The sequence below is a fragment of the Thamnophis sirtalis genome, unplaced genomic scaffold, assembly GCF_051295495.1.
Source record: "Thamnophis sirtalis isolate CommonGarterSnake01/CBP01778 unplaced genomic scaffold, rThaSir2_p1.2 scaffold_14, whole genome shotgun sequence".
In the NCBI taxonomy this organism is placed as follows: Eukaryota; Metazoa; Chordata; class Lepidosauria; order Squamata; family Natricidae; genus Thamnophis; species Thamnophis sirtalis.
This window is the reverse complement of record NW_028261394.1, coordinates 37036079-37062303: the sequence shown is the minus strand read 5'-3', so window position 1 is coordinate 37062303 and position 26225 is coordinate 37036079. Positions and strand designations below refer to the sequence as shown.

At 41.2% G+C, this 26225-nt stretch overlaps 2 protein-coding genes across 4 annotated transcripts in view; one reads left to right on the top strand and one right to left on the bottom strand.

The window, feature by feature from the left end:
- CARMIL2 (capping protein regulator and myosin 1 linker 2) overlaps positions 1–4527 on the top strand; it is a 95675-nt gene extending 91148 nt beyond the window's left edge. Inside the window, exons 38-39 of the mRNA XM_087729303.1 lie at positions 1410–1505; positions 2368–4527. Of these exons, the coding sequence (XP_087585429.1) occupies positions 1410–1505; positions 2368–2531 (260 nt within the window). The 3' untranslated portion in view covers positions 2532–4527. The remainder of the gene's footprint in view (positions 1–1409; positions 1506–2367) is intronic.
- Positions 4503–26225, bottom strand: LOC106552258 (uncharacterized). Of its 3 annotated transcripts, none has more exons than XM_014070483.2 (14): positions 25944–26225; positions 23825–23957; positions 22901–23025; positions 21542–21632; positions 18365–18444; positions 17362–17406; positions 16142–16176; positions 15219–15397; positions 14485–14572; positions 12529–12603; positions 10237–10314; positions 8033–8814; positions 6239–6318; positions 4503–5788 (listed from the first exon to the last, which is right to left on the bottom strand). In XM_014070483.2, exons 1-14 carry the CDS (start codon positions 26012–26014, stop codon positions 5728–5730), a joined length of 1923 nt encoding a protein of 640 aa, XP_013925958.2. In that variant the 5' UTR covers positions 26015–26225; the 3' UTR covers positions 4503–5727. The 3 variants fall into 3 exon arrangements, with proteins under 3 accessions (XP_013925958.2, XP_013925959.2, XP_013925961.2); XM_014070484.2 differs by having other exon boundaries at positions 10237–10311; XM_014070486.2 differs by lacking the exon at positions 25944–26225 and adding an exon at positions 25607–25669.

Below are 26225 nucleotides of genomic sequence, written 5' to 3'. Positions count from 1 at the left end.
TAATCAGAAGTGGAGGGGTGGGAACAGTGCAGAGCCATAGTGTGGTATCTGTTAGAGCAGGGGTCGGCAACCTTAAACACTCAAAGAGCCACAAAGGTCCTAACTGGAAGCCCCCTAGTCAATCCTGAAGCCGACTGGAAGTCCAGTTCCCCCACCATAGTCTCCACCTAGCACGGCATCCTTTTTCCTGTACCTGTCGAAAACCCTATCAATTGTGAAGTCGACCGGTGACAGGGAGCCGCAGTAGAGGAATGAAAGAGCCACATGCAGCTCCAGAGCTCAAGATTGATGACCCCTGTTTTTAGAGGAAAGATTTCTATTGGGCCACTTCAATTTTCCATTCTTATTATGGGTTATTGCAGGGCTGTCAAACTCGCGCTCTGCGGGCTGGATGCGTCATACGCTGACCACACTCATGCCCGGTTTAGCGAACAGAGGAAGTCATGATACATCACATGACACTGCCATGATGGCACACGTTGGACACTTTGTATTGTTATTGTATCACAGAATATAAATTGGCAGAGCAATTCATTTTCACCTTTGCCCTTTGTGCATTTTAGGCTGAAGGATGGACAGGCGAAGGGAAGAGAAAGTACAATTACCTGTTGATAATAGATGAGCAGACAATGATAGGAACCTGAAATACAGATAGTCCTTGACTTATGACCACAGTGGATAGCATTGCTAAGCAAAGGTTAAGTGAGTCACGCCCCCTTTTACGAGTTTTTGCCATGGTTGTTAAGCGAGCCATGGCAGTTGTTCAGTTAATCATGGAGTCCTTAAGCAAATCCAACTTAAAGATGTTAACGTTTCACTTCTACCATGTTTCCCTGAAAATAAGACAGGGTTTTATATTATTTTTTTGCTCCAAAAGACGCAGTAGGCTTATTTTCTGGTTAGGTCTTATTTTCAGAGAAATACGGTAACAATTGCATCTGTCTGGCTGATGACCTTAACTGGGGCTTATTTTCGCGGTAGGCCTTATATTACGAGCACCCTGAAAAATCATGCTAGGGTTTATTTTCCCATTGGGTCTTATTTTGGGGAAAACATCATTTACCCATGATAAATAGCTGGAAACAAAGACATAGGTTTTGTAGTGCATGTTTATTTTCATTCAGGTATAGACCTAGACTAGAAAAGTGTGGGAATTCAAAGTAATATAACTGTATCCTAAAGCATACAGGCTCTGGCCTGCAGCTGCTGCTATAGCCTCAAAGCAGGAACAGGTAAAAGTGAGGTGTCTTGCCCTCCCCTCCTCCCCCCCAGTTCTGATGAAGCATGGTTTACATCACTGTCTGCCGTACATCCTGAATAAAACACAGCCAAACTGCCGCTCCTACTTTTGTTCTGGATTGCAAGATGTCCTTTCTGGATTTAGTTCACATGGCCTGTATTCCTTACAGATGCAAAAATTCCTCTTTGTTTGCAACGCTCCCCTATTCTGAAATGGAAGACTAAACCCAAGTTGCTGTTGGAGACTGCACCCTCGGATTCTCTAGGTAAGAGAAAGAGAAGTACCCCAACTTTACTCTTCCTAGATATAAACTCATCTTCTGAATTGTAAACATCTCCCACGTTCATTCCAAAGTTTTAGGACAGGACTACATTGATCATTGTTAATAGCAATAGCACTTAGATTTGTATACCTCTTCACAGTGCTTTTACAGCCCTCTCTAAGCGGTTTACAGAGTCAGCCTCTTGCCCCCAACAATCTCATTTTACCAACCTCGGAAGGATGGAAGGCTGAGTCAACCTTGAGCCGTGAGAATTTAACTGCTGGCAGTTGGCAGAGTTAGCCTGCAATACTGCATTCTAACCACTGCTCATCATGGATGGATGGATGGATGGATGGATGGATGGATGGATGGATGGATGGATGGATGGATGGATGGATGGATGGATGGATGGAACGGCAACAGCATTAGCACTTAGACTTATATACAGCTTCACAGCGCTTTTACAGCCCTTTCTAAGCGGTTTACATAATCAGCCTCTTGCCCCCAATAATCTGGGTCCTCATGTTACCCACCTTGGAAGGATGGAAGGATGAGTCAACCTTGAGCCTGATGAGATTTGAACTGCCAAACTGCTGGCAGCTGGCAGTCAGTAGAAGCAGCCTGCAGTACTGCACTCTAACCACTGCGCCACTACGGCTCATAATCAAAGCAGGGATAGAATCACCTAGAACTTATGATGCTCAGCCAACCTCCATTGAGTGCCCTATGTTGTTTGAAGAGCATTAAAGCATCCTTTGCAAGAAGTTCTCTCAATTCTGATTTCTTGGGGTCCCCTTGCTTCTGGGAATTGGGCTCTTGTCAATCAATCCAGTTGTGTTGATCATTTGCGGGGACTTTTTTCTAGGCCCTCCCCCACAAGAACAGAATGTGGTGGACTCCGACTCAAGAGAAGAAACAGAAGAAGAGCTGCCCCAAGCTATAGAACAAACTCTAAAGAATGCACAAAATACAGCGTTAGACCAAAGAACTGCTGTGCCCCTCTCCAAGTCTCCAATACACGAGCATTGAATGATTCTGCATGATGGCTGCTCTATTGAAGGAGGACAGAGTGAAGGCTTACGGTTTGAAGCAACAGCCAGCGGCGAGGGTGCAAGTTCTTTGGTACAAGGATGAACAAGGGACCGGCCCTCCCATAGCTCCTTGGCTGGAAGAACTGGGATTTCCAGTGATGGATAGTGGCATCTAATCCCCTGCACGTCTTTCTGGATCGCCCCGTTTCATCTTTCATCCTTGTACACGCTCATCAAAGTGCCCAGTATTCTAACGGTTTGTGTGAGAAAAGCCAAAATCTCAAGTCTGCAGGAGACGGGTCTTTTCCAGCAGAAGTTGTACAGTTGGTACCAGATGTGACAAATTTGATAGTGCCAGAAACTGAGAACCACCAACAGGCGGGATGGGGGTTGTTTTACATACACTAAACTTGCTTGCCTTGCATTGTATGTTTTGGAAGTTTGAGACTAGGCTAGTGTGTGGTTTGTAGGGGGGGGAGTTAAAAGCAGGCACTCAGTTAAACCAGGTACATGTCTTTCATAGCAAACTTACTCCGCTGCTATCCTACACCATATTTGTCCTTAAGGTCTTATTTCCTTCTGTCCACATCCTTTTGCAGTCTAGGAACAATACTGTCATGCTAGAACCAATATTTGCTGGCACCAACAAGAAGTTTGGTGTGAACAAGGTAGGAGGCGCAGTGTGCATCGTAGCAGCTTTCAGCCAGGTTAACCCAAAGCAGGTGGCAGCTCCTCCTGTCCACGATTAAATCTGCGAATTTGCAGTCGTTCCCATCTCGTTTATTCTGGTGTGATTAGGCCTCTCCTCTCGGCTCCATTAACATTGCTCCAAGATTCAGAAGTGCTTTGCTGTGGCAGAGAAGATGGGAGGAATGGAGAAGACTTTTCATCGATCGTGGCATCACACCAAGCTTGGGGTTTCTGTTCAAACTCATTGTGAAGATGCTTAACCCGTAGCCTTGTCTCACGAATCAGGATCTGCGGCCTTCTCCTTAAAGCAAACACCTTACCCTAAATCCATTGGCTTTCAAGGAGGCTCTAGGAAATAGTTTTTACAATATGAATCGCTTAACTTGTTACAAGCTCCTTACATCCGAAGCACTAGCACATAGACGAAAGGGTAAGTACATATTTCTCCACACTGATAGCCTGCAACTAAACACTGTGTTAAATATAGATACATACTCTGAAAAAAAAATTGCAGCTTTTTCGTAGAGTATTTGGTACTTTCACCACTAGCCTTTTTTTCAGACACTGGAAGGAAACAATATGTGGTGCTCAGCTAATCTGAGTTATATTCTCCAGAGGACTGGAAAGCTTATCTAACTTTCAGTTGAGACGTTTCCGGCCATTGGGGAAAGTTCAGAATCCCATCATCTGAAGGCATTCTTTGAGGAAGACTGAAAAAAAGCTTTTGCTTCCGGCTATCGGTGAATTTGGATGGACAGAAGAAGGAAGACTTATGAACCACACCACAGTTAAGATAAATGAAGGATATATGCAGATGTAGAGTTCTCACAACAGTGTCTACTAGCGCAACGCCACATACACACGAACCTGTTTCCACACAGATAACATTTTGGCATAATGGTTCAATTACCAATCATCCTCAACCACAAGAGACGCTCAGTGGGAGTTGAGCTCCTTGTAACTGTACTTGGGTATCTGCCATCTAGTACCAGGTGATTATTGCATGCATCTTTTAAAAAATATTCTAGCACAAACAGCCAACTTATTTACATTAAGGTCCTTATTTTAAAGCAAAGAATCACAGAATTTTATTTTAACTTTCAAACTATGTTTGAGTGACTGTGCTCGAATTTGGAAAATTGGCACACAAGGTATATTTTTTATCGAGAGCTGTGCTGTTGTATTTTTCCTAATTTGTTTTAATTTTCAAAACATTTTATCAAGCATGTAAGCTATATGAAGTATTTTGTAATTAAATGAAAGGAGGAAATGACAAAAATGATTAAAAATAACATTTTAATGCATACTGATGTTGGCTTACAATTGTTTAACAACTTTATGGCAATTTTTTTTAAACAAATATATACCGTTGTAGAAACCATTCACCCCTTAAAGCAAGAAATGTTTTAATTTGTGTAGCATTTCACTAGATGAATTTCTATTAGAATAATGGGCGTTTTACCTTCTTCCATGGTCTTTCTCAATGCGAGCCTCAAGTTACCTTAATGACACACAGCATATATGTGTCTCCTGCAATGCTCTACAAATTTTAGTATTGCTTTCCTGCATAGTTATCTAACGAAATGGATAGCAGACTGACAACAGACAAAGAAAGTTCTTTATAAAATTCTGAACTATGAAGGCTACAAGAAGCAATTACTTCCATTTCTTCATGTTGTAACAGAGATAAAAGAGATTCATGAGTATCAAGCATAACCTGTACTGGAACTTGCCACTTTAGAAGCATGAGGATATAAATTCTGTCGCTGGAGAATAACATCAGAGAGTTATTTGTCGTCATGGTTTGTAGGCTTACTACTGGAATCTCACTCACTGCAACAAACCAGACTGGAAGGAGACCCATGAATGAAATGTTGTATTCTAGACTTCACTGCATTGAAAACCACCATGTGGTTCTAGCTACGTGCTGATGCTTTGTGGATTTAACTCTGGACAAACTCCTGAAATTTAAGGTGCAAGTGAATTGTGCAACATGTAACACAGAATAAATTTCTCTATCTAAAGTGTAAGTCTCTTAAGGGAGCAAAATGGACCAGCTCTAAAGGCACCGTAGGTTACCGATCCTCTCTAACTTCAAAACTGGATATACTCCTTAAAATACCTGTAAATCCCTTATTGCAGATAAATTTACAGGTTTTGCATGCCAGCAAGCACACTAGCTTAGGAACTGTAGTTTCCATATGTCAGCTTTTAAAGGCTAAATTTCTTTGCATTGTATTTATAACCAACTGTAAAAAAACACAGCTTCCCCATAACGTAGCAGGTGGCACATCTTCATTATCAAAAAATCAAAGCAATCTTTGCTGGAGACATCCAAACAATCAGATGAAAAGGTGATGGGATCTTTCCTTTTCTGCATGTGAAATCGGAACAACATATCTTCAGAAAAACAGAATTAACAACAACAACAAAAAACCAAACAGTTTAACAATAACAAAAATGTCTAGGTAACTCAGCCTGAGATCAAAAAAGCTTTGGGAAGTTTATTGCTTCTCGGAGTTGTTGAAAACCCAGCGCGCCCATTCCAGTGACGTTCTCGAGATCCTAGAGATCAAAAACAAGAAACATGAAAGCACGAGACTGGAAGGTAAGCAAATATTCAAATGTGTTGGGTCTCAGGAGCAAAAATGTGGAGTTATTATAGGATGATTTTATGGAAAGCGGCAGTTGCTCCACAAATTGTTCTCCATAAATATATGGTTCTTCTGGCCCAGCACCAGAGGTGGTATTCTGCCGGTTCAGACCAGTTTGCACAAATCATGGGTGGCCCAGCCCACCCTCCCCGGTTCTATGGCATCCCATTTAGGCCTTTTTTTTTAGCCAAAGCACACACGTGGAAGGCTGAGCGCATGCACAGATGTGGCATGTGTGAGCGAAGCAAGGGTGTGTGCTCACATTTGCAAACGGATAAGGAAGTTAAGTGAATACCACCCCTGCCCAGCACATGTAACACCCTTCCCATGATATGTGTGACTAGCTAAGAAAGAAACTAACCTTGCAGACAGCACTTGAGAGCAGAGTTCTGATGTAGATGGGTTATGTAGATGGTTAATACTGTCTTCTTCCTCATTCTCCTAAGAGTGAAAGAGAGAGAGGGGGAGAGGGAGAGAGAGAGAAAGAGAAGCAAAGTGAATCCTTGTTATTTTTAAAAATTTTAGTCATATTTAAATCGCTATTTTGGAACAATTTGAGGATGAGGGAAGACTTAGGAGGAGTTGAGTAAGAAACCAGCAATATGGTTTCCCACAGGTATCCAAAGTGTGCTCACCCAAGTTCAACTAAAGGTAGTCCTCAACTTACAACAGCTCATTTAGCGACCATTCAATGTTACAAAGGGACAGCTGCTTTACAAACTTACGACCACTGGAGCATCCCCATGGTCACATCATAAAAATTCGGACGCTTGGCAACTGGTCCATATTTATGACGGTTGCAGTGCCCAGGGGTCATGTGATCACCTTTTGCACGCTTCTGACAAGCAAAGTCAATGGGGAAGCCAGGTTCATTTAACAATTAGCAATAGCAATAGCAGTTAGACTTATATACCACTTCATAGGGCTTTCAGCCCTCTCTAAGCGGTTTACAGAGTCAGCATATCGCCCCCACAGTCTGGGTCCTCATTTCACCCAACTCGGAAGGATGGAGGGCTGAGTCAACCTTGAGCCGGTGAGATTCGAACTGCTGAACTGCAGATAGCAGTCAGCTGATGTGGCCTGCAGTACAGCACTCTAACCACTGCGCCACCTAGGCACTGCAACAATTGCAGTGATTCACTTAACAAATGTCTCAGCAACATAAATTTTGGGCTCAATTGTGGTCGCAGGTTAAGGACTGGCATTCCACAAATGAGAAAATCTTATGTTAAACATTGCCACCTTATGGTCTCTCACTAAATATAATTAAAGGTAGTTCTAAACTTACTACAATGGTGCAGTGACTGTTTGAATTAATGACAGACACCTTCCCCCAAAAAAGTACTTACGATGTTATTCTGAAGTTCTGTCAACTAAAGGTAAAGATTCCTCTCGCACTTATGTGCTGGTCGTTCCCGACTCTAGGGGGCGGTGTTCACCTGTTTCAAAGCCGAAGAGCCAGCGCAATCCGAAGATGTCCGTGGTCATGTGGCTGGCATGACTAAACGCCAAAGGTGCACGGAACGCTGTTACCTTCCCACCAAAAGTGGTCCCTATTTTTTCTACTTGCATTTTTACATGCTTTCGAACTGCTAGGTTGGCAGAAGCTGGGACAAGTAATGGGAGCTCACTCAGTTATGCGGCGATAAAGATTCGAACCATCGAACTACTGACCTTTCTGATGGACAAGCTCAGTGTCTTACCCACTGCGTCCCACTAACTGCGTCTGACAACTACTCGCTGGTTATTTTGGGTGCTTGCAACCAGCCAGCATTTATGGCCATTTGCAGGTGTCCTGTGGTCACACAACCCCAATTTTTGATGTTTTTGCAGAAAAACAAGGTGTTATTCCGATTCTCCATTCTTAGTAAACAATGAGTTCACTTGAAGGACCACCTCGAAAAAGTGATAAAATCTAGGTTGTCATTTGCCAGGCTCAATTATGGCAAAGTCAAGGATTACCTGCATCGGCAATGTTTTACTGATCAATATAAATTTATATCGGCAACCGAAACATACACGCAAAACTATGCCGAGAGAGGAGAGTGGAATTTCTTTTGCAAAGGCATTTCCTCTCATTCCACTCTGACTCTGGTTCATGAACCAAAGCTATCGAGAGATTCATTATTTTCCTTCCCTCGGAGGGCAGATTTACCTTTTGTTGAACTCCAGTTTGCTTTGATTGCCTGGTGACAATTCCTGTTGGTTCCTGCTCGCTTCTTTTTTCCAGATGTCTCTCTATACAACTGGCAGATAGCTGCAACTGCTCATGCAGAAACTCCTCCAACCGCCTTTTCCTGGGGATGCGTGAAAATTTCAAGGCAAAGTACTGATTTGTACATCTCCTATTTGGAGTACTAGTTTTTGTAACCGTCTCAGTAAAGCAATGCCCTCCATCTTCCAGATTGTTACCACTACAACTGGGGGTTTTGGAAGGTCCTCCTTTATTTGACAGCCGTATCGATTGAGCTGATGTGTCTTGCTCCATTTCAAAGTATTTCGACCTAATTGTCATCCCTTTAGCTCTGTGGGCAAAGGACAGACAATCGTCCCTATTTTCAGACACCGGCTCTAAGGAGAAGTCGTCCTCGTTGGAATGACGAACAGGAGAAAAAGGAAACCCAGAATTATGAAGGGGGGATTTATTTAACAGCTGCCCACAAGGAAGGCTGTCTGCCAATTCCCTGGCCTGGCCTGATGTGGCTGACGTCACCAGGGCAGGTGTCGGATTGGCCGGTTCGATGAGAAATTCCATGCTCTGATAATGAAACAGTGACGGACAGTCCGGTGGTGGGGCGGGATAAGACCTAGGGCAAAACATATAATCACGAGGCTCCAGGAAATGTGAAATGTTGGAGTCTGGGTTTGCTTCCTCAGCAGGACTGGCCAAAAGCATTTGCTGCATCTGGGGAAGGCCGTGGGATGTGCCAGAAGCTTCTGTCAAAGTGCAAAAAAAAAGAGAGAGAGAAAAAAAAATCAGTGGTTTTTAAGTCTATGGAGATTCTAAATCACCACGGTAATGGTTGTCCCAAAGGTGTGTTTTCAAAAGGCACCTGGACTTTATTTTTTTCCCTTGAAGACATTTCACTTCTCATCCAAGAAGCTTCTTCAATTCTGAAGCAGTCGTTGCCTTCTTCCACTGAGAACTGAAGGAAGCTTCTTGGATGAGAAGTGAAATATCTTCAAGGAAAAAAAATAAAGTCCAGTCGTCTTTTGAAAAAACACCTTTGGGACATGTAACATGGAGCCACAATACCTGGAAACAGATATCCTACATCTAGTGCACAAACAACTTTAAGAAGAAGACGAATGCACCACTAGGAAGCTTCTCATACTTTTATCAAAGTGCAGCCGACGGTTCTCTAAATAGGGAACACCTTTGCAAACGAAACATTGCTCCCTGCCCTCTTCTCAAGATTAAACGGCATGAGATTTTACTGCAATCCAATTTGCCCATATTTTAACGTTTCATTAGGAATTGAGGAACTTGCTGGGATCTTTGTGTTGCAACCTTAACCTCCATTCTCATCATCATTTCGGTCAGAGGTACAAAGGCTAGCATAAAAGGAAGATTAGATCAATGTAAGACACATAACCGAGGGGTGCAGATTCATTTGCAAAGGGTTCGGTATGGCTGTTTGGTGACTTTTTTTGTTGCTTCTGTTTTAATTTTAAGATTCAGACATTTTGATAACCTTTAAAACGGGCTCACTTGCTTTCAGTTTGTGTGGCGGGCGAACCAATGTAACGTATTCATTAAACATGATTTCAATTATAGAATCAAACAAAATTGGCTATCGGTCTTAAGAAAACACGAGCAGCATCAAAGTTTTGGCTATGCCATGTTTAATAACGGTTTCCCTCCTACTCTTGCATGAAATTTCTGAAAAATATTGTTATATTATAAATAAAAGATATAATTAGCCTGTTGCTAGAAAAGGGGTAGGGTGTTAATAGTAAAAGCCAATAGCCCCTATCAAACACTTGATTTAACAGGTTTTTTCAAGGGGGATGCAGAAACAAGTAGAGGTGGTCCTCAACTTACAACCAGAATTGAGCCCAAAATTTATGTTAAGTGAGAAATTCATTAAGCGGGAATCACGTAACTCCAGGACACTGCAACTGTCATAAATGTGAGTCAGTTGCCAAGCATCCGAATATAAATCACATGACCACAGAGATGCTGCAACGGTCGTTAAGTGTGAAAAATGGTTGTAAGTCACTTTTTTCAGGGCTGTTGTAACTTTGAACAGTCACTAAACGAACGGTTGTAAGTGGAGGAATACCTGTAATGTTTTCCTCCTAATGTTATGGAGAAATAGTGATTAAAGGCGATGGTCAGCTTTTGATCTCACTCACCACTGGAGGCGCTCAAGGTTATCCCAGGGACCGCATCCCAGGGGTTTTCTAAAGAACCATCCAAACTTGCAGAATCTGCTATGGAAAGAAAATCAAATTAACATCTTCCCCCTTAAAAAAGGCAGAGAAAGTCAAAATAAGGTCATAAAGAGCAGCAATATTGAAACATTGCAAAGGATTATAGGAATCCATTCTGACCCAAATGCTGTCAAACAGATGGACCTGTGTTCAGAATGAAGAGTTCAAGAAATAGGAAGTACACTCTATTGGCAAAAGTATTCGCTCATCTGCCTTTACTTGCATATGAACTTATTGTAAGTGACATCCCATTCCTAATCCATAGGGTTCAATATGACGTCGGTCCACCCTTTGCAGCTATAACAGCTTCAACTCTTCTGGGAAGGCTGTCCACAAGGTTCAGGAGTGTGTTTATGGGAATTTTTGACCATTCCTCCAGAAGCGCATTTGTGAGGTCACACACTGATGTTGGGCATGTTTATATGGCCTACCACTTCGTGGCCAAGTTGCTGTCGTTCCCAAACACTTCCACGTTCTTATAATACAGCTGACAGTTGACTGTGGAATATTTAGGAGCGAGGAAATTTCACAACTGGATTTGTTGCACAGGTGGCATCCTATCACAGTTCCACGCTGGAATTCATTGAGCTCCTGAGAGCGACCCATTCTTTCACAAATGTTTGTCAAAACTGTCTGCATGCCTAGGTACTTGATTTTATACACCTGTGGCCACGGAAGTGATTGGAACACCTGATTCTGCTTATTTGGATGGGTGAGCGAATACTTTTGGCAATATAGTGTAAATTCACCTAAGCTCATTCAAAAGCTGATTTAGGAAGGTCTTCTGAATAGACTTCATAAACAGTGTTAGGTTTTGAAAGTAGAGTTACTGGTCTGTATTACAATAGCCGGATTCGCAAGCCCAATATTGTTTGCTTTTATTTATTTGATATCAAGCTGCACATAATTCTTAATACTCCTTCCTCCTCCTATTTTCCCCATAGCAGCAGCCCTGGGAGATGAGTTGGGCTGAGAAAGACTGAATGGCCCAAAGTCACCCAGGGGCTTTCAGGTCTAAGATGGGACTAGAACTCATGGCTCTCCTGGTTTTTGGCTCAGTGCCTTAATCACTAGCCCAAACTGACTTATCATATGGTCTCCTTATACTCTTTATATTTATTCATTATACCATATACTTTATGTCGTCGATTATACTCTCAGAGAGAGAAACAGATGTCACGTTATGTCATGCCCCCTACATTCAAGGTTTTACTTGCGGTCCTTTGGAAGAGGCGGTAGCGAACCTGGTTGAATGGTGTCTCCTGGTGGTCAATGCAACTAAAAACATCACCCAGGATACACAGTGTAAAAACAGGGGCAGGTGGAAATCATGTGACACTCTGTATACGGGAGCATGACAAAATGTAATATTTGAGCAACTCTGTCCCTAAAGGCTTAATGGCCTATATATACCATTCTGCAACAAGCCATTTTACTTTTTTTTCTAAGAGATACAATTGTGCAGACTTTGAAGTTCAGTCTTTTAAATAAGTTATTGTTGGTTCTAGGCATTAATAATTTATATATGATGGTGGTCGGTGATTGAAACACGTAAGGGAATATCGCTCCTGCCGCCTTGAGTCCGGAAGCAGTTCCAGAGGTGGAAGGTGTAGACATTTTGGTGAGGTACTTAGTAGTGTAAGGAGCCCCAGTTCGAACTAAGGTAACGGAATGTGAGTCAACTGGCAATTGGAACAGAGTTCTTTTCAGATGGGGAGGGGAAGTAGAACTCCTTAGCGTCAAATCGTGTTAATTACTCTATAAGAAATACTAATGATCTAATGGTCATTTAAAAAAAAAACCTTTCTTAGTGAACACCTAGAAGCCAAGAGGAACATACATGCCAAAGTTCGTATATATATGCTAGACGTTCCCGACTCTAGCGGGCGGTGCTGATCTCCAGAAAATGAACCAGAAAAAAAGAATTGAAAAAACAGAAGATCAGGAAAAAGCAAAATAAAAGTACAAAAAGAAAAAAGATGGGAACAGAAACAGAACGGCTTTCTTTGGCGTACATATGATTTAAAAAGTACATCAAACACGAATAATAACTACAAAATATTGATTGGCTTGGATAATCAACCTCTGTGAAAACCTTTTTTTTTAAAGAAGTTTTCTGAATGTTGATTCCCAAGTCTTTGGGGTTAATATTCCTTTTTGTAAAAAATTTAAAATGCACTTGCAAGTTCACAAAAGACAACCAATGCTACTCACCACTGAAAAAGGATACAGTGCTCTCATCATCTTCTTGAACGTTTTCATCATCTTCAGGAACAGCTTGAAGATTACCTGAGAAAAAGGAGAGTTTAGCTATCAGCGCCCACTCCCTGCCAAAGGGTATCACATTAGATCCATGATGGCGAACCTATGGAATGTGTGCCACAAGTCGCACACGAAGCCATTTGTCAGGGCACGCGAGGTGTTGCCCTGTCAGCTGGCCAGCGGACTTTGGCCTTCTTTTGAGGCCGTTCCGGAGGCCTTCCTTGAGGTCTCCACAGCGTAAAAAGCCAGTTCCTGAACTTCTGGTTTCCAGGTAGGGCCGGTTTTTCACACTCCGGAGGCTTCAGGGAAGCTCCTGAAGCCTCCGGAGGGCCTCCGGGGGCCTCCTATAAAGCCTCTGGAACTTGGGGAGGACGAAAAAAGCATGCCAAAAACAGGGGGGAGCGCTGGTCGTGTGTGCTTGTGCGCTGAGGTTGTGCACATAGCATTATGGGTGTGGCACACCCGTGCACAACTCCCCTCCTGTGCTTCCCCGCTTTTGGCACGCCAGCCAAAAAAGGTTCGCCATCACTAATACAAGTGAACTTAAGGATTCAATTTGTGGCATTGCAACAGCCAATGTTGGAATCCAAAATAGATAATAACACATACTTTGCAGGTGCTTCAGGAACAAATTAAAAGGAATGCAATATAGCTTAATTTAACCAACTGGGCCTGGGAATTCCTTTGTTTTAGTCTAAGTCTATACATTTGTGATACCCAACATTGATTTAAGAGAGCTACCTAAATTGCTAGAAGCCACCGTTTTCCAAGTATATCCAATTCTCTTTACTTTTTCTTTTTATTCTTGATTTTTTCAAAAGAAAAAATATCCACATGATACTATAACTGAATCCACAGGATATACATACCTCTTGATGCTAAAGACTGCAGGATGGGCAGTCCTTAGCAGTCAATAAAAACTACAAAAATCTTGTGAACTTAAAACCTAGTCCATTTACAGTTTTATGTCTAGCCATCTTATATAAAAAGCTGGATAGATGCAAGCAAAATTTCAGCTTCAATTCCAAGTCTGAGGTATGCCACTACTTGCCACAATTGTGACATTCAACAACACTTGTATACAGGGTAGCCCTTGACCTACGACCACAATTGAGCCCAAAATGTATGTTGTTAAGCGAGACATTTGGTGAACTTTGCCCAATGTTACAACCTTTCTTGCCACAATTGCTAATTGAATCACTGCAGTTGATCAATTAGTAACAAGGTTTTAAAGTGAATATGGCTTCCCTGTTGATTTTGCTTGTCAAAAGACTGCAAAAGGGGATCATGTAACCTTCGGACACAGCAACGGTCATAAGTACAAAGCAGCTGCTGAGCATCAGAATTTTGAATGTGAACATGGGGCTGCTGCAAAGGTCATCAGTATGAAAAATGGTCATAAGTCACTTTTTTGCAGTGCCGTTCAGAGGTGGTACTCAGCCGGTTCTGGGGAACCGATAGCAGAAATTTCAAGTAGTTCTGAGAACCGGCAAATACCACCTCTGACTGGCTCCACCCCCATCTATTCGCTGCCTCCTGAGTCCCAGCTGATCGGCTGGGTCTTCTTTTGTTGCCCTCTAACAAACGGAGCTGGAGAGCAGTTTAGTGGGGTGGGGATTTTGCAGTATCCTTCCTCTGGAGTGGAGTGGGAATGGAGATTTTGCAGTATCCTTCTCCCAGGAGTGGGGAGGGAATAGGGATTTTGCAGTAGCCTTCCTCTGCCACACCCACCAAGCCACGCGCACAAAATCCCACCACTGCTGCATTTGGAATTTTGAACAGTCACTATATGAATTGTTGTGTTGCGGACTACCTGTAGTTAGAAATCAGGAATACTGCCGGGGGGGGGGGGGATTCCAAACCAATCCATTTTCATCCATAAATCTGGCCCCCGATTCTAGCACTCACTTGATATGTAGGACTGGGAAAGTGATGCCTCATTTTCTGCACTGATCACCAGGTATTCAGCAGGAACTGTGAAGGTATCTTGGTGCATCTGAAATCAAAATGTTTCTGCTTTAAACAATGTATAAGTATTCTGAGCTGCTCTTTCACAGCCGAGTGCCAAGTTCTTCCAATTTCTGCTGCTTTCATTCTTAACCTAGGAATCAAGTAACTCTAAAAATACTTCTAAAAATAATAGAAAATAATAGTCCACTGTTTTGAGAACTCAAAGCCTAGTTCAGGGAGTCTGGATTTAAGACCACAATTGGAACTGGAGCTTTGTGGTTAAATGAGACATGTCTGATTTTATGAATTTTTGGGCCATGGTCATTAAGTGAATCACACAGTTGTTAAGAGAATCCAGGTCTCCCCATTGGATTTCCTTGATGGAAGCCCCTTTGGAAGACTGCAAGTAGTGATCACGTGACCCACCGCAACTGTACATGCCAGTTGCCAAGTCCCTAAATTTTAATCATATGACCACAGTAATTCCTGTAGTTAGGAATGAATGAATGAATGAATGAATGAATGAATGAATGAATAAATAAATAAAGAATACATTCTAACAGATTTCCTTCTTTATATTTCCCAATTTTCCATTATGCATTCCTTCGCCAGAGAGGAATTTACTGAATTACCTTCAATTTCAATTAATTGCGGTGTCATAACCAGGGCACAGAAGATGTGTAAACACCAACCTTATTTTGTTTCCGTTCCAGTTGCCACTTAGTGTCTGAATACATGGCCACTTGCGCAGAGTCCAACAGTTGGCTGGTGCCTAATAAGTTGAGACAATCCTTAGCATTTTGTTTCAAATTGTTCAGCTGATCATGGTTTATATCTTTCAATACTTGGGAAACCGTTTGTGATTCTTGTCCTGAACAAGAAAAAACATATTGTAAATAGACAATAGGTTTACAAGCAAGATCCCATAACATTTCGCTTTAAGACTGAATGATATAGAATAGGGGTATCAAACACAAAGCCTGGAGGCTGGAGGTGGCCTGTGGGGCCAGCCTGAAAAATGTAAGGGGCCAGCTCACGTCGCTTCGGGCCAGTCTACCTAATGCGAAGAGGAAATATCAGGCCAGCATGGCTTTGGCCCGGTCTACCCAGTGTGAAGAGGAAACATGCCAGCAGTCTGGCACTGCCCACTCAGATGTCCATGCCCAGTGAGTGACATCAAGCTGGCCACACCCACCCAGCTGGCCCGTCCCAATCAGCCATGCCCATCCTGAGGTCAACCACAGCCCTGATGCTGCCCTCAATGTTGACAATCCTGATATGGGACTGGCGATTCTAAACTAATTTTTTTTAATCAAATGTCATTTTCAGAAATGCATTGGCATCATTTTTGTATACATTCCGGCCTGAAGGTAAACAGTTATCTCACAAGGTGAAAAAGTTATGTTATGAAAAAAATACAATTTAGGAAGGAGCTGTTATAAATGTTTTAGCCTTTAAGTGGCCTGAATAAATTCTCTATTGGGAGATATAAAACACAAACAAGATTTGTTCTACAATGAAATATAACATAGAAAATCAGAGGAACCCACTTAATACTGACCCCCCTTTTCACTAAATTTCATTTTAAAAGCCGCCAACATTTAATCTAACGTACCTGAGTTGAACCACATCTGCGCCGCAAAACCTTTCCTGAAATATATAATCAAACTGCATCAAGAGTTAAGCATGACAGTAACCTGTCAAGCCTTCAGACCTCTTCTTCAATTAACATCATGAATCTCTCTATAGAAAATTCTTTTTGCTTTCTCCAAGCTTCTACTAACTCAATCTCAACCTTCCAAGAATGTAACTTTTGAGATTTTTCTGTTCTCTCCTCAATGGCAGCTCATCGGGATGGGTATCCATCATCACCTTGTATGAGCATAAACAAATAAAAATGGTACATGGAGATGTTCAACTCTGAACATCAATGTGCATTTCAACTGCCAACACAAGCTATCAATTTAGCTGACTGAATTTGTACTTTGCTTTAAGCCACAGGCAGCCAATCTTTTGGCTTGTGACGAGGAATTGACTGGGCTGCATATAAAGTATCTAATATAGTTTATCTACATAAATAACAAACTTCCTTTATTTTTTAATATTTTTGTTGTATCTTGTGGGGCCACCTTGCTAGCTGTCCAGGGCCCCATATGGACTATGGCCTGCATGTTGAATATGCCTGCTTTAAACTATATTTAAACCAAGTTCTTAACCAAATAAATGAAATTTGGCTGTGGTTTTACATTAAGTTATGCCCTAAAATCACAATTTACTAATTATAGCCAGGTGCTTCTTAGAGCTAAACCACATTTTGACTTGTACATTGTGCTAGATAGAAAAAAATATCTTTATCTTCCCTTTTAATCAAAATGAAAACGGCATTTCAAACAGCCATTATGAGGCCTAGATTATGATGTATTACTAATTGGTCATGAGAATGGAACTAAAGTTGTTTTGGTGGATCAGCTAATGTTGCATTTCTTGGGGAAATGGAAAGTGGATTAACAAATCTGTTATATCTGAAGACAAGAACTATCCTGCTTATTATTGACTTATTCATTAATTATCCATTAATTATTACACAGTAAGAAAATGTCCTACTGCTTTTCAAAGTATGAGAAGGCAGGCTGCCATTCACATAATGCATAATGAGGTCAAATACAATAAAAAGTTAAAGTCTTTAGATTATGCGTTGAAATTTATGTGAGAAGAACTTGGAATATTCTATGATACATAGGAAGATTTTACAAAGTTTATAATGTTGTTATGAACAGACCTAAATTTAAAACTGCTAATTTTAAGATCGTGCACAGAATAGAACCAAGTACTTACTGCCATAGATCCTTTATCTTTTGTATGACTGACAGCTCCTGATTGCTATATAAAAAGACATTTAACATCCTCAGTTATTTTTTTATCACAGTAGAAAAACTCATATAGTAAAATTACATCCAATCAGTAGGTCAGTGACACAGATTGTTGACATATGGAGAACCTCAAGCATCTCATTAATTTGGTAAACATTTTATGACATAAACATTATTCTAAACCAGTTTACGACGTGATACCAACTGTCATAAAAAATTTCCTATGCTGATGTTTTCCCTCTGGTCTATACTTCAACACGGGATATATTCAGATACATTTCTGAATGTAATGTAGCTTTTCCAGTGAAGGCAGCTCTACCATTGTTTGGAGGAATCTGGTAAAGAAATATCCCTGAAACTACTACCCAGCGGAGTGTCATTATAAAGAGCAACTGAATCAGATAATTACAAAAAAAATAGTTCTCTTGAGGGCCTAGTTCTTCTATTTTAATCCCCAGGTAAATATGATAGTCAATTCCCTCTCAAGTTCAAGTCAGCTGCTGGTGACCATGGACACAACTATGTGGCAGAAAACAGAAGTGCTGTCTTCTGGCAGAACATGTTTCCAATCTTTAACTGACATCCTTGGGACCTGTGTGCGATCTTTCACCCAAAGATCAAATCTAACTAAACTTAGCTTTTTGAAAATCAGAAGGGCACCTAGGTGCTGCTGTAATGTTTAATCCTTCCTCTTTCCAAAATTTAACTATTTTTAGATGTGTAAGTCTTCTCAACTCTACAGCAAGAGTTGGACAGCCAACGACAGACAACAGCAGGTATTGAGCGGCAGTTAAGTGTTTATAAAGAATTCATTATGTTAAATTTTCTAACCCTGATTAAAACAGGATGCATGCTGGATGGGATGCAGACAATTCTGCAATCTTCCGGGTTTGAGCTTAGCCCCCCCGTCTTCTTCCCAGTAGATACCCCAACTACACAACTAAGATCAGTGTTCTTGTGTGTCTCACCAATTTTGCACTTTTTCCCCCTCTCTCTTCATGGCCATGACCTGGAAACACTCAAGGATGAGATAAAATCGACAATCTTCCTGAAAAGAGTGAAAAACAAGCACAATGAACGATGCTCAAGGAGAAATCTCACACTGTACTTGATCTCAATGATGGGAGAGAAAGCAGCACGGCCAGTGATTAGAAACCACCAAAGCAAGGCAGATTCTCCAACTGAGGTGGCCTCCACCCAATAGGTGGAATTCAAGATCCAGGACGTATTGATGGTTAAAAAGGGTGGAATTTGAACTTGGGGAGACCCCAGTTCAAATCCCCGCTTGGATCCAAAGCAACCTTGGTGACTTTAGGCCAGTCCCTGATTCTCAGGCCTATCCAGCTATACACAAAGAGGTGGCAAGGATCCAACTAGGAGACTTTTCAAACCGAAATGAAGATAGAAATGCCCTAAAAGCAGGAGTTGAGCAACTATGGCAATTTAAGGATCTCTGGACTTCCACCCTCAGAATTCCTGAGCCAGGCCTGAAAAAAATGGAAGATGGAAGGCGCTCAAATGAGATGCCTTAAAATTATTATCCCCCACCCCTAAAAAAAATGAACCCTAAGCTACAAAAGGGAAGGGGCTTCTCCCTCCGTTGCCTTCGATGAAGGAAAGAAGGAAGAAAAATCAAGTGGGGACATTTTGATGCTTGGAAAAGCGACCCTTAACCTGTTCCCACATTTAGGGGCCCGCCCTGCCCAATGAAGCCCCTTCCTCTCTCTGGCATTAAAAAATAAAACAATAAAAGGCCCCAGGAGAGAGATTCGTTGTGGCTTTTGAAAGGCAAAGAGGGTTTCCAAAGTGAATATCCAAAGTTTTCCTCGGAGGGAAACAGTCTCCCAAAACTCACAAAAAACCCACTGGGAGAGAGGAAGAAAAAACAGCAGTTGGGTTTTATGGGGGTCTATTTTGTCCTCCTTTCCTTGAGGAGGAAGATTTTCAGAGCCCCAAAAGGGCTTTTAATGGCTGCCAAGCATGATTTAAAGGTGGCCGAGATGTTTCCTCAGGGAGGCTTCAAAAAGGCCACAAAAAGCTACATTTCAGGCCAGAAACCACTGGCGAGTTAAATATCGGAGACTGTATGTTTAAGGATACATATATTCTGCCTGGCGATAGGCCTACTTTGAGGGGAAACCTCAAAAACGGTGGATTCCCTCCCTCAAACAGGGGGGGGGGATGAATTATTTTATCCCTTTTAAAGAATAAAGTGACCCTCGACTTGCAGGAGCGTCTGTCAAGATTCAAAAATAGGGCGAATTGCCAATGAAGTCAAGAGAAAAAAAGAGAGAGAAGCCTCAAATAATTTGATCAAAGATAGGCCCGTTTCTTTATTAGAGCAGTGTTTCTCAACCTTGGCAACTTGAAGATGTCCGGACTTCAACTCCCAGAATTCCCCAGCCAGCATTCGCTGGCTGGGGAATTCTGGGAGTTGAAGTCCGGACATCTTCAAGTTGCCAAGGTTGAGAAACACTGTATTAGAGACATTTGACAGGCTTGCCATACGCTAAATAAATAAACATTTCACAGGATATCACCCTCACATTGCCTCAGATAGGCAGCAAACCAATTTAACTATTTTTTTAAAAAAAAATACATATTGTGATAGGAAGGAGGACATTTTCATTTAAGGGGGTTCTCGTTACCTCCCCGAGGGACCGTATCTGAAATGTAAATAAAACTAAAGGACAGCTGCAAATAAACATATAAATAAATATGTGAATAAATTTATAGGGCAGCTTTCTAACATAAAGGTTTTTACACACACACACACACACACAAACTCAGTATTAAGTCAAAGGCACAACAGTCAGAGAATCATTAAAAAAATATTTGATTCTGACAGAAAATGGGCTTTGTCCCACATCTGGAGCCACAGGGGTTGAGACCAAGCTAATATAAATTTAATAAATAAAGAAACCTTTTTTCCTTATTATATATGTATTGTTTGAATGCTATTCTTTGCTCTCCTTGTGCTCGATCCATTTGGGAGAAGGCTTGGAGGCCGCCTTTGGAAACGCTTTTTATTTTTCTGTAAATAAACCTTTTTGAGTTATAAACCAGGCTTGTCTGTGTGTTGTGAGGATTTAATAATTGGGTTTTTTAATCTCACAATCAGACCTCCTTATGGTCTGGCCCCTTTTCTTTATTTTTAATTTTATTTTACAGTCTGGCTGCCATACCTAAGCCCTTCCAGTGATTTCCAAAAGTTGATAGCGAATTTTAATTTGTAACGTGATAAAAAGGGAGAAGTTGAAATTCAACACGACTGCAGAGTAAATCATTACAATTTAATGCTTCTTAAATTGAAATGACATGCCATTCCAATGCTAACTATTATCACCAGCGCAGGAAAAGTGCTTAGCACCTTTTACAAATCTGTTATTTTTTAAAAAACACTCTAGTTTGAGTTAGTAAACTGTATGATTTCAGCCATTTATCAGTCTTTCTTTCTCAATTACGATATGCTTCAGTAAACTCATTTTGATTTCCTATTTCCTACATAGGCATTTTAAAATGGCATGAGGACAATAAGGATTGTCCTCGACTTACAACTGATTTATTTAGTGACTGCTTGAAATTATGTCGTCTCTGAAAAAGGGCACTTATGAACAATCCTTGCATTAAAACATCTGCAGCATCCCCACAGTTACGTGATCAAGATTTAGGTGCTTGCCAACTGGCTTGTATTTAAATGGACAGAGTGTCCTAAATTCACATTATCGCCACATGTGAGCTGCCCAGCCAGCTTCTGATAAGCAAAGTCAATGAAGGACATTGGATTCACTTAATGAACCCATGATTCGCTTAACAACTGTAGTGATTTGCTTAACCACCATGGCAAAAAAAAAATCTTAAAATTGGGCACTTAACAACTTGCTTAGCAACATAAATTCTGCTCCCAAATGTGATTTTAAGTCGAGGACTATGTGTTAGTATTTTATTATTATTTTATTATTTTTATTACTTTAATATGCTTTTATGTCCTGTAAGCCCCCTTGATTCGTCATGTGCAAGTAGGCAGCAATATACATTTTCTAAATCAATAAATTTCATGTCATGTCTTCGGAGGGTCAAAATGCATTATCAGCATGTGCTTCTCCAAAGAAAACACTACAACGAGAGCATTTTGTGCACCTTACCATTTTAGTTGCTCTTTTAAAGTTGACTCTATAATTCTGCAAGATGATGAACTGGTCAACAATACCAGACAATCCAGACTGAGCCATAGATCTGAGAAATAGACAGGAAGAAATATATTGGCAAATCTTAAAAGTATCAAACTGTCTCGTACAGCTGATATTTTTCCACATTGATCAGCAAAAGGCAGGATTCTGTACACAATTTAAAAAGCTCCACAAGCTTCTTTAGAGTGCTGGGAATCCAATTTTTATCAACAAAATCGACATACTTTCTATGTCAGCACATATAAAAAAAGATTACAGCCCCCCCCCACCTCCTCGTAAATTGTTTTGATCAACTTGTAGAATAGATTTTCCCAAGAAAATATGACTTTGAAACTGTATGTAAAAAGTTGGCAACTTTAAAAGAAAACGTAACCGTTAATTCCAGAATCCAAAATACTAGTTTGAGTTTGATTGGTCTTGTATGCCGCCCATTCCTGAAGGACTATTCAAATATAGCTTCCTGATAAAGATGTTAAAAAAAATATTGAATACGGAATTATCAAATCCCTACAAGATTGCCATATTTTGTTACAGATGAATGATAAAATGTGATGGGGGGGAAGGTTTTGAGATAATTATGATAATTTCTGTAGAAACACAAAATTTATAAATTAATCCTTATGGATGCTATATCACAGGCAGTCCTTGATTTACAGCCATTTGTTTATAATGGCACTGCAAAAAGTGATTCGACTGGTTTTCACACTTATGACATTGCAGCATTCCCCTGGTAACATGATCAAAAGTCAATGAGGGAAGCCAGATTGACTTAATGACGTGATTCACTTAATAACTGCCATAATTCACATAACAATGGAGGTAAAAAGGACATAAAATGGGGCAAAATTCACTTAACAACTGTCATGTTTAGCAACGCAAAATTTGGGCTTACCTGCGGTTGTAAATCAAGGACCACCTATACACACATATTTATGTTTAGTGGAAACATATAAATGAAAAAGGAAAGAAAATAAAAAGAATAAAGGAGTAGAAACAAATGAGTAAATAAAGAATTTACAAATGTAGAGATTAGAATTTTCTAGGGTATCATTAATAGCGTGTAAAGGAAAGAATACATTTTATTATTCTATTGCTTGAAGATCTCTATTAAACTCAAAACAAGGCACAGACATCAAAGGTCATGGACAGCACACATAAATCATAAAATGAAATTATAAATCCCAATAAATTCTGATCCTAGCAATGCAGGGGTCTTGTAAAATTGTAGAGTTCATGGAAGAGAAACAAATTTTGGTTGCTGTAAAAATCCATATATTGAATTGCAATCCAAAATAAATTCAAAGTTAAACTTACTGTTCTGTCATTTTAGTAGCTTCGCCTGCAACCACCACTTCAATATAGTGAAGTCCATCTCCAATATGTAGGATTGTTTCTGGTTCCTGGTCAGCATCTTGGTAAACCCTTGGCTCGTTCAAAACCTGGGGAAGAAAGAGGCAAAAAAAAATATTACACCATAACCAACACATTTGGAAACCAAGTTTATTGGGGAACGTGGACTCACTATTCTCCATCAGTGTAAAGTAGAGATGGGCCAAAGGGTATCATAGACACTACAATATCTGCAGGTAGTTCCTTGGGCTGCCTATCGGGTTCTTTCATGTGTGTCTATCTTAGTTTAAAACAGAAGTAGTAATACAGGAACTTGGCACAGAAGAAAGAAAATAAGATTTGCAATCTTTAACAACAATGATGCTTCTTGGGGACTCCATAATAATTACTGGAAGATGGAAGCGATGATATCCCAGTGCAATCTCGAGTTCTGTTTAGAGGCGCTGCTGTTATTTCACAGAAGGAACATGGTGCTCAGATAGGAGCTCCCCAGACATCGACAGCAATGTTTTTCAACTCTAGCAACTTTAAGATGTGTGAACCAATTTCCAGAATTGCCCAGCCAGGTCTAGAAACACTGCTGTTAAGCAAGCGGCAGGAAATAAGATACCAGTTTCCTTTGGTAAACAGGTACTATATTTTGTAATTAGCCAGGCCAATGACACGAGTCATTTTATAATTTTAAAAAAAACCTTCCTTATGCAATTTTTGTAGTTGCGTGCAAGACACACTCTCAACATCCCAAATGTTAAGCCTGTAACTGCTCTGAACTGTGTCTAGTCTGTTGCAAAATAAAAACAAAGCAAGGATATGCAGGACAGGTCTGAATTCCTAAAGTTGAATAAAGGGGAGGAAGGACAACATAAATAAATAAGTTTGAAACTCCACCTTCAGGACATGTCCAAGCTGTGCATCTGTTTTGATTACAGATTCTTTGTACTCCAACAGAAGAGTCACAATCCAAGGGTCTATATACGATAAATCGGGTCTGTTCTTGCTGGCCAGGCTATCAGGGTCTGAGCTAAGGGGAAAAACGTAAGGAAAGTCAAAAAACTTCTGTAAAAATGGCGAGAAGCATCATTTCAACTCGGCATCATCTGGAGAGGAGGATAGGGAAAACCACAGTACTAGCCATAAGGATAAATCAATCTAAGCAAAGTAACATTGGCTTAACAATGAGACGCAAAACTATGATTGCTTGTTATTATTAATTGGGGGGGATAAAAGTCAGCTTTTATTTTAGGCAATGGCCTGGATTAGTTTCTACAATTTTCTTGGCAATTTTTTGGGGGAAGTATTTAGTTGTTACCTTCTTCCTAGAGCTGGGAGAAAGTGACTGGCCTAAGGGGACCCAGCTAGCTTCCCATTCTAAAGCAGGACTAGAATTCACATCCTCCCAATTTCTAGCCTGATACCTTAACCACTTCCCCAATCTGGTTTTCTACTTAGCCCACTATACTGTATGGATCTAGTTATTTAATAAATCATGATAAATTAACATGTTGTTGTTAGTTGCGAAGTCGTGTCTGACTCATCGCAATCCCATGGACAAGGTTCTTCTTGGCCTTCCTGTCCTCTACCATCTTCTGGAGTCCATTTAAGCTCACGCCTACTGCTGTGACTCCATCCAGCCACCTCATTCTCTCTTGTCCCCTTCTTCTTTTGCCCTTAATCAAGAATTAGGCTGTTCTCCAGTGAGTCCTTCCTTCTCATTAGGTGGCCAAAGTATTTGAGTTTCATTTTCAGGCTCTGGCCTTCTAAAGAGCAGTCAGGGTTGATCTCCTCTAGGACTGACCGGTTTGATCCCCTTGCAGTCCAAGGGACTCGCAGGAGTCTTCTCCAGCACCAGAGTTCAAAGGCTTCAATTCTTTGGGTCTCGGCCTTTCTTATGGCCCAATTAAGATGAGCAGTATATAAATCCTGCCATCCTACTTATTCAAATATCTGGCTATTCTTCTTTCACCATACGGACAATCTGTGTGGGTCAAGATTTCTTGCTTGCTCTACAAGCCAGGCAAGGAGAAGCTTGTATTCAACCAAGATCTGAATAGAAAACTTGTAGAGACATGCCCAAGGGTACATGCCACCTAGATGAAGGGACCCTTAGAAACTTGCTTTCAACAGCTCCTCCCTGCTTTGGAAACAATAAGGAGCAAAATCTATGTTGATGACATCCTTCTGATAAATTCAATAATACACTGAACAAGAAGTCCTCTAATAAAACTTGAAACCAAGGAAGCTTGCCCCAAAAATTCACAATGCTAAACCGACCCCTTGATGCTGAAATACCACATTTCCTTGGTATTGAGGGGCAAATAACATGGTTCTTCTTATTTGTTAACTAACCTAGTTTGTATTTTAATCTGAATTATATTCTTTGTTTTAAAGTGATGTTCAAGGTTTATTAGCTTTTAACATCCCTAAACTGACAAACAAGCTATTAGTTCCTGATAAGAAAACTTTGTTAGTACAAATTGGGGATCTGGCTTATCTCTTGTGAACCCTAAACAACCTTTCTCCTTATAGTTTATCCCCCTGCAGACCACATGTTAATAAATATGTATACTATTATCCCGTCCAATCAATTTTCCTTTTGGCCATCAATTTGCAATCATAATGCAATGAAACACACACACACGTACACCCCAGACCCCAGCCTCTAATCTTTACCTCGGGGGTCCAGAGCCTGTCGGATGCATCGCAAAGGCGACTGGCAGCCAAACCTTCCTCTGTGGCCACAACCCGATCCGACTTAAAAGTGATTTGAAAGAACCCCACCAAAGCGAAAGAGAAACCGAAAGCAAGAGCGGATAAGCCAGGCTTGGAGACGGAAACGTGACAACAGACCAGGGCAATGTAGAAGACCCCTCCCTCCCAACTCACCCACCTCATCTCGATCCCAGAAATCCCAGGAATGGCGGTAGAGATCCTGGGCAGTTGGGAAAAGTGCAATTTCCAGCGGGAGCGGCCCTTTTTGCAACCTCCCCGCCGTTCTTGCAAAGCTCACCTGCCGGGCTGCCCGCGTCGCGGAGCATTCCTTCGGCGCAAATCATACGGCACCTCCTGGCCCTGATCCATGCGGACGGCGGCTTAAGGCGGCCCCAGGCCGTCCCCGTCTTCCTTGCTACGACTGGAGAAGCCTCGTGTCAGCGTCACAGCCGGGGCTCCTCCTTTCGAGAAAGCCAGCCCGCTCTCGGGAGGGCAAGGCGAAGGTGGTGGCGGGAGGAGCCTTTTGCGCGCCTCGATTTTGCAAATGGCAAGCCAGGCGGCCGAAAGGCAACAAAGGCGC

Bases quoted from the DNA above. Each gene is read 5' to 3' on its own strand.
- LOC106552258 (XM_014070483.2), bottom strand. From the start codon at position 26,014: ATGGATCAGGGCCAGGAGGTGCCGTATGATTTGCGCCGAAGGAATGCT. The intron at 16,177-17,361 runs GTAAGTACTTGG...TATATATTTCAG, and splicing joins AAGATAAAGGATCTATGGCA to GAAAGGTTTTGCGGCGCAGA. The intron at 14,573-15,218 runs GTTGGTGTTTAC...TTTTGATTTCAG, and splicing joins TGGAACGGAAACAAAATAAG to ATGCACCAAGATACCTTCAC.